Consider the following 12718-nt stretch of genomic DNA (forward strand, 5'->3'; position numbering starts at 1 on the left):
CTGGAAAGGAGCTGACTGTGAAGGTTCTGGAGGGAGCTGAGGCAGTTATAACAGAACATGGGATAGGTAGGTGGTTCTCCTGCTCACCTGTCAGTACCTCAGCAGGCTGAAAATTGTTCTTACCTTTCTTGTAGAGAACCAAGAATGGGAATCTTGTTTGTATGGTGTATTTAAAGAATCATGCTTTACAAAAATAGTTTCCCTGTCTGTAAAATGGATATAACAATAGCTCTCTACATACCAGACATGTGGCGAATCACAGAGCTCAGTACTGAAATGGCAGACTGAATAATAGGTTGCTGTTCTTCATTTTTAGCAGCCAAATCCTTTACTAAGGCAGATAATGCTTAACTATTCCATTATCATTTCACATATGAATAACACTGGTCACTTCTGAAAGCACCCGTGTATTATTTTTCCCTTCCTCACCGCAAGTTATTTTAGTAAAGATAATTAAGGGCCAGATCATCCTCTCTCACAGTAAAAGCTTTGGAACAAGACTTTTTCCAAGGGAAACTATATAAGAGTTTCCTCACAGAGATTCCCCTGGATCGTATCATCTGGTGGGAAGCGGAAGGTTTAGCTCCTATTCCGCCCCAAAATCTGATGGATACCAGGGAATATGCAGGAGGGTCAGAACCATCCAGTCCGAGGCCCTGCACCTCCTGCAGCAGCTGCTTGTCAGAGCAGCTTCAATGGACTACGTCTAGTAACAGCTTCCCAAGAGGTGTATTAACTTTTCCATGCCACAGCTGCACAGATGACAAAATGAATCCTCCCCAGCCCAACCAGCCCTGGTTCCCACACCTTCCTTTCTCAGAACCCTGGACCATGTGCAGGGCCCAAGGAAGAGAACAGAAGCCCCCTTTCTATAACAGGGTTCAAAGAAGAACTAGATAAATTCATGAAGGATTTCCAATTCCAATATATCTTTTTTGAGATGGGACAACCACATCTGCATGCAGTATTCAAGATGTGGGCGTACCGTGGATTTATATAGAGGCAGTATGATATTTTCTGTCTTATCTTCTATCCCTTTCTTAATGATTCCCAACATTCTGTTCACTTTTTTGACTGCCACTGCACTTTGAGTGTTTTCAGAGAACTATCAAACAATAACTCCAAGATCTCTTTTTTTAGACGAGGTAGAGAAGATTTATAGAAGAACTAGTGTTCCAGTAGAACACTCCTCCAAATGGAGATAAGAATCTGTACCCTGGAAACTGTATTTCAGCACAATAATGATGGGAAGAAGGCTTTAGCTTAATACAGTTTATTTAGTAGTCACCCTGGAATGTATTTAAAATTAGTTAGATGTATAAATAAAACAAAAACTTGTGAAAATGTACATGTGAGACAAACAGGACAGTACTTCTCCCTGCGATTCCTTGGGAGGAGTTGGCCTGTACCCTTTTAAAATGGTGTTCTGAAAAAATTATACTGAAATGGCAATGGCATCTCTGTCAAATACTTCTTGTTGAAGAAATCTGGTACAGAAACTTCCTCATTAAAGCAGAGGAGGCTCTCATTCCAAACAGTATGTTTTTATTAGTTGAAAGAGGTCTATCTGAAGACAATGCAAGTTTAAAAAACCCTACATATTGATTATAAAGTGTGTATATTAACAGTTGAGCACAAAAAAAAAACAGTTAATGGGTTTCATCTGATAAACCTCAGGACTTTTGCCTTCAGCATAATATTGCTGAAGTGCTTTACAAAGATCTTGGGTGAAAAGGTTGTGGCAATTTGCCAATGTTGTGGTATAGTCTCTACGGTCTTTTGTTAGAGTGCTTTGTTAGAAATCCTAATTACAACAGCTGTATTCCAAAAGATACCTCAGTAGTACATCGTTGTCCTGCCAGACTGGTCATCAAAGTACACACCCAAACCAAAATATTAAACCATTACTATCACATTGCTATTAATGTTATCATCTGGCAAAAAGCAGCCATACTTTCTTGATGTTCTAATTTGCTTCAGCCTTTATCATTTCAAAGCCACTTATAAAAAGACTTATAAAGCTACTCAGTAGGACAAAAAATAGTTTTGCTGTAATATCTTTCACAGGGAAATAATTACTTGCATATGCAGGGTCTGTCGTGTATCTCTGTTCTTGCTCCATTTTATCTCTCACACATTTTCTTAATGAAAGGTCTGCTTTTATAGTATACTTAGAGAAAAAGGTGGAGCAATAACAATCATGTCACTAGTCCTACTGTTTACCATTATCTTCAGGATTATAGAGTTTATTCACATTATATTTCTCCACTTTTGACTTTAATTGTCTGCTTCAAGTTATCAGGACATAACTATATCTTAGATTTGCATTGCATTAGGGGATCTTTTCCTTTCTTTATTGATCTTGTCTTATGGAGTAATTTAACTCAATTCTAATTTTCTTGTGCATGCGGGGTGTTCTCCATCCAAGGAAGTGAGTTATGTGTATTCAAGTGGTGCATCTTATGAATCTTGTTAAGCTTTACTGCCTTATAGCCCGCACTGATGGAATATTTAATCACAGAAATGAGTTGGCAGATATGATGTACAATGTGGTTAAGCCTTGCGGCGTGTGTCTTCACCAGCAATTGAGAAACGGGTGAATCTGCCATTCATCAGTGCCATCCAGACAGCTTTGTATAACCTTCTGTTTTTTTACTTATTTATGAAGATTAAAGGTGCTCTAAATCAACAGTTTCTCTGTAGATATATCATCTTTCATTTCCAAAGTGGCGAAATTTTTCATCATTTATTAGCAGGCAAAAGGAACTTCTTGCACTGACTGTGAAGTAGTAGAGAGGGTGGGTGTGGGTGAGGTAATATCTTTTATTGGACCAACTCCTGTTGGTGAGAGAGAGAAGCTTTCGAGCTTGCACAAAACATTGTCTCAGTACAGAAGTTGGTCCAATAAAAGATATTAGCTCTCCCACCTTATCTCGCTAAATCCTGGGACCAACACAGCTACAAAACACTGCATACAACAATGTGAAGTAGAAGGTATTTTCCATGTTAAATTTTAACATGGTAGTACTGGAAAACATAATTAAACTAAAAAAGTAAAAATCTTATCCATCTTAAAACCTTATTTCTAATTCCAAGGTCTTCAAAAGTTTTATTGCCTCCTCTGCAAATGACATAGGACAGAATGGCACAATATGCCAAACCATTCAATTATTGGTTTCAGAGTAACAGCCGTGTTAGTCTGTATTCGCAAAAAGAAAAGGAGTACTTGTGGCACCTTAGAGACTAACCAATTTATTAGAGCATAAGCTTTCGTGAGCTACAGCTCACTTCCTCAGATGCATATCGTGGAAACTGCAGCAGGCTTTATATATACACAGAGAATATGAAACAATACCTCCTCCCACCCCACTGTCCTGCTGGTAATAGCTTATCTAAAGTGATCATCAGGTGGGCCATTTCCAGCACAAATCCAGGTTTTCTCACCCTCCACCCCACCACACAAATTCACTCTCCTGCTGGTGATAGCCCATCCAAAGTGACAACTCTTTACACAGTGTGCATGACAATCAAGTTGGGCTATTTCCTGCACAAATCCAGGTTTTCTCACATCCCCCCCACCCCCATACACACACAAACTCACTCTCCTGCTGGTAATAGCTCATCCAAACTGACCACTCTTCAAGTTTAAATCCAAGTTAAACCAGAACATCTGGGGGAGGGGGTAGGAAAAAACAAGAGGAAACAGGCTACCTTGCATAATGACTTAGCCACTCCCAGTCTCTATTTAAGCCTAAATTAATAGTATCCAATTTGCAAATGAATTCCAATTCAGCAGTTTCTCGCTGGAGTCTGGATTTGAAGTTTTTTGGTTTTAAGATAGCGACCTTCATGTCTGTGATTGCGTGACCAGAGAGATTGAAGTGTTCTCCGACTGGTTTATGAATGTTATAATTCTTGACATCTGATTTGTGTCCATTTATTCTTTTACGTAGAGACTGTCCAGTTTGATTATTGTGGGCAGACACTACGTTGCTGTTTTACTGTTTTATTTTCTACCACATTAGGAGATCTAACATACTTCTTTTTAAAAAAAATAATGCACTGCTTTTCAACCAAGTTTAAATACGTCTGTGGGAAACATTATTGTTCATTCAGTATTTTAAAGGCACTAACAACATAGGAGTTTGATGTGCAGTTTAAAAAAAATTGTCTGTATGTATGAATGGAATAAAATTTCAGATAAAAATAAAAAAAAACAAAGTGTCTTGATAAGAGCTTTTTAGGATGTGGTAGGCAACATGTCATAATTCATAAAACTAAATTAATACTGTTCTAATGGTAATTAAAGCTTCTCATTAAGAGGGGCAAACACCTCCCTGTGTTGGCAGTAAAAATGCACTTGGGACTTGAAGAGGTTATACACAAAAATCAATAACCTGCCATTTTATAATTAAAAGACAAAATAAATGTTAGGGAAATGTCCACTAAATTAGGAAAATTACCTTTAGGAGAGATTGAAAATATTGATTTTAATTTACAAAAATATGTGAACTCTTCATGCCCTAGTCTGTGAGACAATTAGAAGCCAGGTTGTTAATTCTGCATAAGCTTGAGAAAAATCAATAATTGCACTATGAGAATATTATGATATTTGTCATTAACACAAAGTCATTTATATAAAACGACTAATGACTCTGACTTCCTAATTCATGCAGGTTCAGGGTTGGTTGGCTAAATATATAAACCAGATCAATGTCACATTCTCTATTTTGACTTATAGACACACACAAAACTGGGAAATAAATCCTGCCTATGCTTAGAGTAGAGCTAAAATAACTTAATTCCATTGAATTAAATTAAGAATTAAGCTAGGAATTAAGCTATTTAAATACCTTTATACATTTCAGTACTATTTTAATACCACAATGGTGCACCCCACCAATACATCACTTTAATGCTTATTAACACACTATAGACCAAATTCTGCTCTTGATGTGCCCAGGCAGCTTCCTTTGACTTGAATATGCGTATTTAAAATTGCTCTTGTTCAACATGTTTGTTTTCCCCGAAAAAATGTTTGACTGTTGCTGTCTACTCATTTATATTTATATATATATATATATATATATATATATATATATATATATATATATATTACAGCATTTGCTGGTAGTAATCATTTTAGTGACAGCTATGTATCTTCTTTTGAGATGAAACACTCTATTTCTGGTCTTAGCTCAAAGTTAGTTTTCAAAGAATATGAACTAAACATGTCCTGCAATGTTTTAGTTAGCTGAGCGAGTAGTAGTAGTATCTACTTTTTTGGTTTAGAAAAAAAAATAAAAAAGCTTGTTGGTACCTCATATACATACAAAACCCATGTAAAAACAGACACATGGAAAGATAGGGATAGAGCTACTTAAACTAGTTTAGTATAAGATTCACGTATGGCTTAGGGGCCTACAAAAGACTTACATGATTTCAGTACCAACTGGAATCTTTTAAATACACAGTGTCTGCTTGCCTTTTGCAGTTCAACTACTCACTTTCAACAGATAATCTCTTCAAAATGGCAGTCAGCTGTGTTCTGAGGGCCTGATTCAAAGTCAACGGAGAGACTAACTTCAGTGGGCTTCAGACCAGGCCTTAACTGGAGTTTAAGTGTTATTATGATTGCTAGGCGTCCAGTTTTCAACCAGAACGCCCGGTCAAAAAGCGACCCACGTGGCTCTGGTTGGCACCGCCGACTGGGCTGTTAAAAGTCCAGTCGGTGGCGCAACGTGGGTCCAGAGCTAAGGCAGGCTCCCTACCTGCCCTAGCTCCATGTGTTTCCCAGAAGTGGCTGCCAGGTCCCTGCAGTCCCTAGATGCGCGGGCAGCCAGGAAGGCTCTGTGCGCTGCCCCTACCCCCCGCGAACCGTGGCCAGTGAGAGCTGCGGAGGTGGTGCCTGTGGGTGCAAGGGCAGCATGTGGAGCCTCCCTGGCCACCCCTGCAGGGACCTGGTGGCTGCTTCCCAGGAGCTGCAGTAAGCGCCATTGGGACCCCCCCCCCCGAACCCTCTCCCACATTCCAGCCCCCTGCCCCAGCCTGGAGCCCCTTCCTTCACCCCAAACCCCACCCCAGAGTCCACACCTGCAACGAGAGCCCTCACCCCCTCCTGCACCCCAAACCCCTCATCCCCTCCCACTCATCCTCTCCCACACCGCAACTCCCTGTCCCAGTCCGGTGAAAGTGAGTGAGGGTAGGGAAGAGCAAGCGATGGAGGGAGGTGAGATGAAGGGGCCTCGGAGAAGGAGCAGGGCAGGGCTGTTCGGTTTTGTGCAATTAGAAAGTTGTCAATCCTAAGTGTTATGGTTTCACAGCACTTTTTATAGATGTTTCTGATTATGGCCCAATTCTGCATTCAGATGGATGCAGGCACAATCCCATTGACTCCCAATGAGATCGGAGCCCATGTACTCCAGGGCAGGACTTGGCCACGCTGTAGATTCGATAGATAAAAGGTGGTTTCCACAGGTATAACACTAACAAGATTTAAGTTATTTTTAGGATTAGATGCACCTTTTGGAATCTGTAATTTTCAGATAAATACACTTGCACATATTAATCTGTACTTCTACTTGCAAAGAAATTGTCAAAGAATATATTAAGATATTCCATTTGCTAAAGGCTTTTTCCACTCTAACTGGAAAAAAATTGTTTATGCACAAGTAAAACACTGAATCTGAAAAGTTAAATAATTCCCTCATGCCAGCTGGCCCAAAATAAATGAAGTATCAGTTTAAAATGGCACGCATTCTCAGTTTGGGGGGGATCTCATCCTACACTGGAGGTGGGTTAGACTTCATGAACAAATAGGTGTGTTCCCTTTTAACTGCTATGATACTAAATAACTTAAATAATGGAGTAACACCCAGTCAAGCTCCCAGAGTCAATTGTCATTTTCCCAAATAGGTCTAAAATTGCATATACAAAAAATTTACAAACAAAACATTGAAAAAAAACTTTAAAACTAATACTTAAAAGAAATAAAATGATTATGGTTATATTTTCCTGTTTTACTATTAAGTATTAGTCTAAACTACTCCTTAGGCAAAAGTGAATGTGTTTATATATAGTCTATATATTAGTGTGCATTTCACAGAGAATTATTATTATCATTATGTAATATTAAATAACAGTCATATACTTGAATGTATTGTAAGGGTAGATTTTAATTTGCTCAGGTTATTGGTAGAAACCTTCATTATAAACTTTTTAATGATCGGCAGGCAATGTGAAATAAATGAACTCATACTCAAAACACTTTGTACACTTTCAACAACAACAAAACAAGATAAAACTAACAAGTATAGTGGTACTCTTACCTGCATAGAATTCTGGACTATAAACTGCACCGACAACTGGATTTAATTTCCAGCCTACAGCAAAAAAACAAAACAACAACAGAAAAAGGATTGAGTAAATATTATAATAATAAATACTATTAATAAATATTAAATTTCTATAAAGAAAATGGGAGTATGAAGCTGTTATTTCAGGATCCTGTAGATTTAGTGGAAGTTGTATGTAGATATGTAAGTTTGATCACAGTATTTATATATTGAAGAAATGATTGAACTGTTTATCTTTAAATATGCAGTGGTCTGGCTATGTCACCATGAAATATAAATGGTGAGAACTGAGGATTGTATAAAGTATTGGCTTTTTTTCCCTGGAGTGGTGGTTATATTTTGTGAATGCTAATGCTCATAAAACACAGACTGGTAAGCATTGGCTCAAGACAGTAAACAGTGCATTGTAGGCAGAAGCCACTTAAGCTTCCCCACAGAGCTTTCCTACAACACTTCAATCCGGAGATGTGAGAACATATCTATTTCAAGCCTTGCCTCAGCAAAGACTGACAATTATTGAAAAAGCGTGACAAGCTATGTGAAAGGTTCCCCATCACACTCCCATCTTCTCCTGAGTTAACAGGTGCCCACTGAAAGCGATCTTTCACTTGGGACATGAGATGACTTGGATCCCAGGTTTTCAGAGGCAGCAGAAAAAGGGAAGAAACCCTAAACAAATCTGTATGCACAGAGTGGTATTTCATATTTGTATAAGATATTTCATCTGAAAATCCTGTACTTAAAAACTATGATCCTGATCCTGCATCACTGGAGTCAAACACAGATTTGCCATTGTTTTGATTTTTAAGCAGGAGTGGGGCCTATATATAGTGTGAGGAATGTGCAAATTATCTGTGTTAATTTTTATTAATGTTACTGATAGCTAGATAGACTGCTAGATAATTATACGTCTATATATAATTGTGGTTATTTTACTGATGCATAAAAGGTGACTAAGAGTTAAATCCTGCAATAAGCCAAAGCAATGCACAATGCAAATTCCCTGCTGCTCATATAGATAATACAGGGAAGCCACCATTTCCAGACTGCTTCAGATGTCCTCTGGAGAAATCCATAAACTAATTAAAACCAGGGTCAGGGTCCCAGGTCAGACAAAGGTAGTTTGAATTGGATAAAATAAGACAAGCACACACACAGACTTGCGGGAGGTGGAGCTGTCCAAGGGGCAGCAGTTGCAGGAGGCATCCTGACTCACCCAACCTCAGTGCTTGAGGGGTTGGGAGGTAAGGGGGCGTGCCTGAGTTAATCAGAAGTCTGAATTAACCTGTCAAGGAAAGGTTAAGTTTTGGCTGAGGCATTATGCATTTAGGCTTTTGATATTTTTAACTTGTTCTCTCTCCTTGCAATGTTCTATGGATAAATAATTCATACTCTGTTTTGAACACAGCGTGTACTAGCTGATCACTGCTCCTGGAAAGGATTCCATAGCAGAGATGAAATCTTGCTGGACCTGCTGGAGATAAATATGTTTGGGCGAGATGGAGATAAATATGGTTGGTAAACAGGGAGTGCTGTAGCTCGGTGATCCAGTTTAAAAGTGGGGTGAACCACAGGGTTCCACTCTCAGAGAAGTAAATGCAAACTGCACTTGAAACAAGTGCCCTCACACTTGAAAGGAGTGCCAACAGAGAGACTTAATGTGAGATCACAAGTGCAGCTCATCCCTGAACTATAACATATTGGAATCCCCTTCATCTATCACTGAAATGTAGCCATCTCTGGCATGAGACTCAATAAGTGTTTTTTTCAGAAAACAGCAACTCATCAATGTCAGAGCCCAAGTGATGAGTGTTCTTCTATAAAAACAATTCATTGATAAGATAAAATGGATAGTGAAGAACAATACTATATGTAATCTACACTTCAGGAGCAAATAACATATGCCTTAAATATCCAGAATGTAATTACCTAAGTTGGAAATTGGTCGAGCCATGGTGACTTATTAATTTTTTCTTGTGAATTTTCATGAACACCTTGGTTTTAAAAGTGCTACTGAAGGGTATTTTGACCCTAACCCCAACCCTAAGTTTTCTCCTTGGAGATCCCTGACTAGTGCAGTCCAAAAGATGTGTGATTTGAGTGAATTTCAGATCCTTCAGTCTCTGCTGTCAAAGGGGATGACACATATTGCTCAGCTTTGAACTAACACGAATGGGCACTCAATTTGTCCAAGAGAAAAAAATATCCTGGTAGATGCAGATGGATGCTCACAGCTGAAAGTCACGACCATATTTCATTTCCTTCCCATTCCGATGGCTGTACCATTGAACTTTTTGTAGCTAAGACAGGAAAGACTTCATTCATCATGAAAATAACAACCATTAAACTTTACTTTATCTTGTCAATGAAGTACGTACTGGCCCATAACTGTGTGGGTTAATCAAGCATGATAGGAGCAAGGAACTGTCAAAGAACCCCGGTTTAGCAGTTGGATGAGGCAAATTCTCCCCAGTGGGTGCAGTTTGATGCATTTTCCTTATTGTCACAACACTAATCTCCCCCTCATGTTGAAACTCTAAAAGCTGCAACTGTGAAAAAATAAATCTTTATAGTCATCCAAAGAAATATAGGTTAAGTGCACTGTAGGGAGCAATCATGTACTGTAGAAAGCTATCCTGCTTTGGCAGGAAGATGGACGTAACATCAAAGGACATTTTCCACTTCTAAGGCCAGATATGCTAGTGTGGTGCATCTGCTTTGCTCCATGTTGCCAGTAGACTCTGGCTGTATAGTTGGCATAACTAGCCATGACAGGATTACCCCATTGTAAGGGAAAGGAGGACTTGTGGCACCTTAGAGACTAAGGTGCCACAAGTCCTCCTTTTCTTTTTGCGGATACAGACTGACAAGGGGCTGCTACTCTGAAACCTCCCATTGTAAAGGGATACCCTACTGGCATAGAGGTTCTTACAAGACCTTTCCTCTTTGCTGTTTGCATACTGGGCATGGCTGGAGGAAAGGGGTATGGCAAGGATACCCCTTCATTGAGCTTATGTTTGGCTGTGGTTTCAGATTCTTAGGAACTAGCTCAGCATACCGAAGTGCCAGTATCAAGGCAATGCAAAGGTGAGTTTTGCAGCACCTCTCTATATCCCTTTCCCGACTTGTGCTTGTGTTCCTTGGTCTCACAGTTGAAGTCCCAACTCTAATACCACTTATGCAAGCCTGTGTGCCCTATAAGCCCGTAGGTTTCAGTCTCATGCCTTAAATTATAAAATGAGCATTAGACTGAAGAATAAACCTTCCTGGATTTAAATATGGGACACGATAGGCGACAGAATCTAAAGATGTCTGAAAGTCACTTTGCCAGTCTAGTGCATGTTCCTTACTCACAGGCAGCTAACTCACAATTAAAAAGCAGCTATATTTCCAAAAGAAATGACAAGCACAAGGTAAGTAACAAAAATCCATCTATCTGCTAGCATAAACTTGCATGACCAGTGGTGGTAGCAATTACACGGCCAGGGCTTCCACATGTCCGCCCAGTAGGGTTGCCAACCGTCTAATCGCACAAATCCAAAGACCCTTGGCCCATCTCCTACCCTGCCCCTTTCCTGAGATCATGCCCCTGTCCCACCCCTTCTCTGAGGCCCTGCCCCCTGCTCACTCCATCCCACCCCCACTCACTTTCACCAGGCTGGGGCAGGGGGTTGCGGTGCAGGAGGGGATGTCGGATGTAGGCTCTACGAGGGAGTTTGGGTGTGGGAGGGGATGAGGGGTCATGCTCTGGGAGGGAGTTTGGGTGCTGGAGGGGGTGAGGGCTCTGGGAGGGAGTTTGGGTGCAGGAGGGGGTGTGGGGTGCAGGCTCTGGGTGGGAGTTTGGGCTCTGGAGGGGGTCCAGGGTGTGGGCTCTTGGAGGGAGTTTGGTTGTGGGGTGAGTTTGGCAGTAGGGGTGCAGAGGGTCAGGGGGTCGGCGCTTACCTCAGGCGGCTCCTGAAAGTGACTGGCAGAGCTCTCTGGTAGCGGCTCCTAGGAGGCGGCCCCAGGGGGTCTCCGTGCGCCACTACCCGCAGGCGCCACCCCCGCAGCTCCCATTGGCCACAGTTCCCAGCCAATGGGAGCTGCAGAGTCGGCGCTTGGGGCAGGGGCAGCGCATGGAGACCCCCCCTCCCGAAGGGCCGCAGGGATGTGCTTTCTGATTCCAGGAGCAGTGCGGAGTAGAGAGAGGGTGGGCAGGAAGTCTGCCTTAGCCCTGCTGTGCTGCCGGCGGCCCTTTTAAATGCCCATGGCAATTGCCCCCACCCCCGTTGGCGGGCCTGTGTGTGATACTTTGAACAAGCACTACAAACCTAGGTCATTACATGGGCTTACATGTCTGATTGCTGATTTTTCGCAACCAGAGAAAAGATTAAAAATGAGGAACACAGGACAAGAAGTTCAAGAGAAAGCTTCAAATTATGTGGGAAATGCTTTTATCAACACAATTTTCACCTTCCTCTGCAGTGTGGGGCACGGGTCACTTGCTGGAGGATTCTCTGCACCTTGAAGTCTTTAAACCACGATTTGAGGACTTCAATAGCTCAGACATAAGTTAGGGGTTTGTTACAGGAGTCGCTGGGTGAGATTCCGTGCCCTGCATTGTGCAGGAGGTCAGACTAGATGATCATAATGGTCCCTTCTGACCTTGAAGTCAATGATTCTATGATTTCAAGAACCTTCATTTCAGATGTAAAAAAATGACAACACTAAAAAGCAAGGTAACACCTACTCTGTGCGACACTGAAGTAAACTTGTCCCTAAAACACCGATGACATTCATAAGAAGACTGAGCTTCCTTTTCAAGCATCATCATCCCTGAGGTTGGATTTGATATTTGATGCTTAATAGAGAAAACCCTGTTCTTTAACCTTTGTAGCAAGATTAATTTAAATATGCGCAAAATCATTTATAACAAACCTTCTTTTATTCCCTCTGTCATACAACATATTGAACAAAAGAGTGAAATCTTCACACGTATATAAAATATTCCAACTTACTGTTAGAACAAAATGTTATTGTATGACCCAGTCAAGCCTTGTGCCTGTCTGGTTTGATTCACTGGGCTGACATTTTATACAAAAATCAGCAACAATGAAGGAAGCTTTCCATTTTCATCACTTGGCAGACACATATTCGTATGAATAAGAAAGAAAGAAAGAAAAGTTTCTAGAAGAGCCTGAGGACTTTCAGACTAGTTCTTCCCAGATTATTATAAATAGGTCAATAATTGTATGTCAAATTGAGAACAGTTATTTTATTTTTATTGTGGTGGGGGCGGCGGAAGTCTGACATGCTTATTAAAAAATTAACAAACACCTCACTTCTGTTTGCCCCACTTTTTAGCAAAATCTCAAGAATGAGCT

General features: G+C 40.7%; 1 protein-coding gene across 32 annotated transcripts in view; it reads right to left on the reverse strand.

The window, feature by feature from the left end:
- The window catches only part of RBFOX1 (RNA binding fox-1 homolog 1), a 2436731-nt gene that overhangs the window by 118450 nt on the left and 2305563 nt on the right, over positions 1 to 12718 (reverse strand). For all 32 annotated transcript variants that reach the window (XM_073362506.1, XM_073362502.1, XM_073362531.1 and 29 more), the window contains one exon: positions 7329 to 7382. In XM_073362506.1, the coding sequence (XP_073218607.1) occupies positions 7329 to 7382 (54 nt within the window). The remainder of the gene's footprint in view (positions 1 to 7328; positions 7383 to 12718) is intronic.

Source organism: Lepidochelys kempii, chromosome 10 (assembly GCF_965140265.1).
Source record: "Lepidochelys kempii isolate rLepKem1 chromosome 10, rLepKem1.hap2, whole genome shotgun sequence".
NCBI classification, from domain to species: Eukaryota; Metazoa; Chordata; order Testudines; family Cheloniidae; genus Lepidochelys; species Lepidochelys kempii.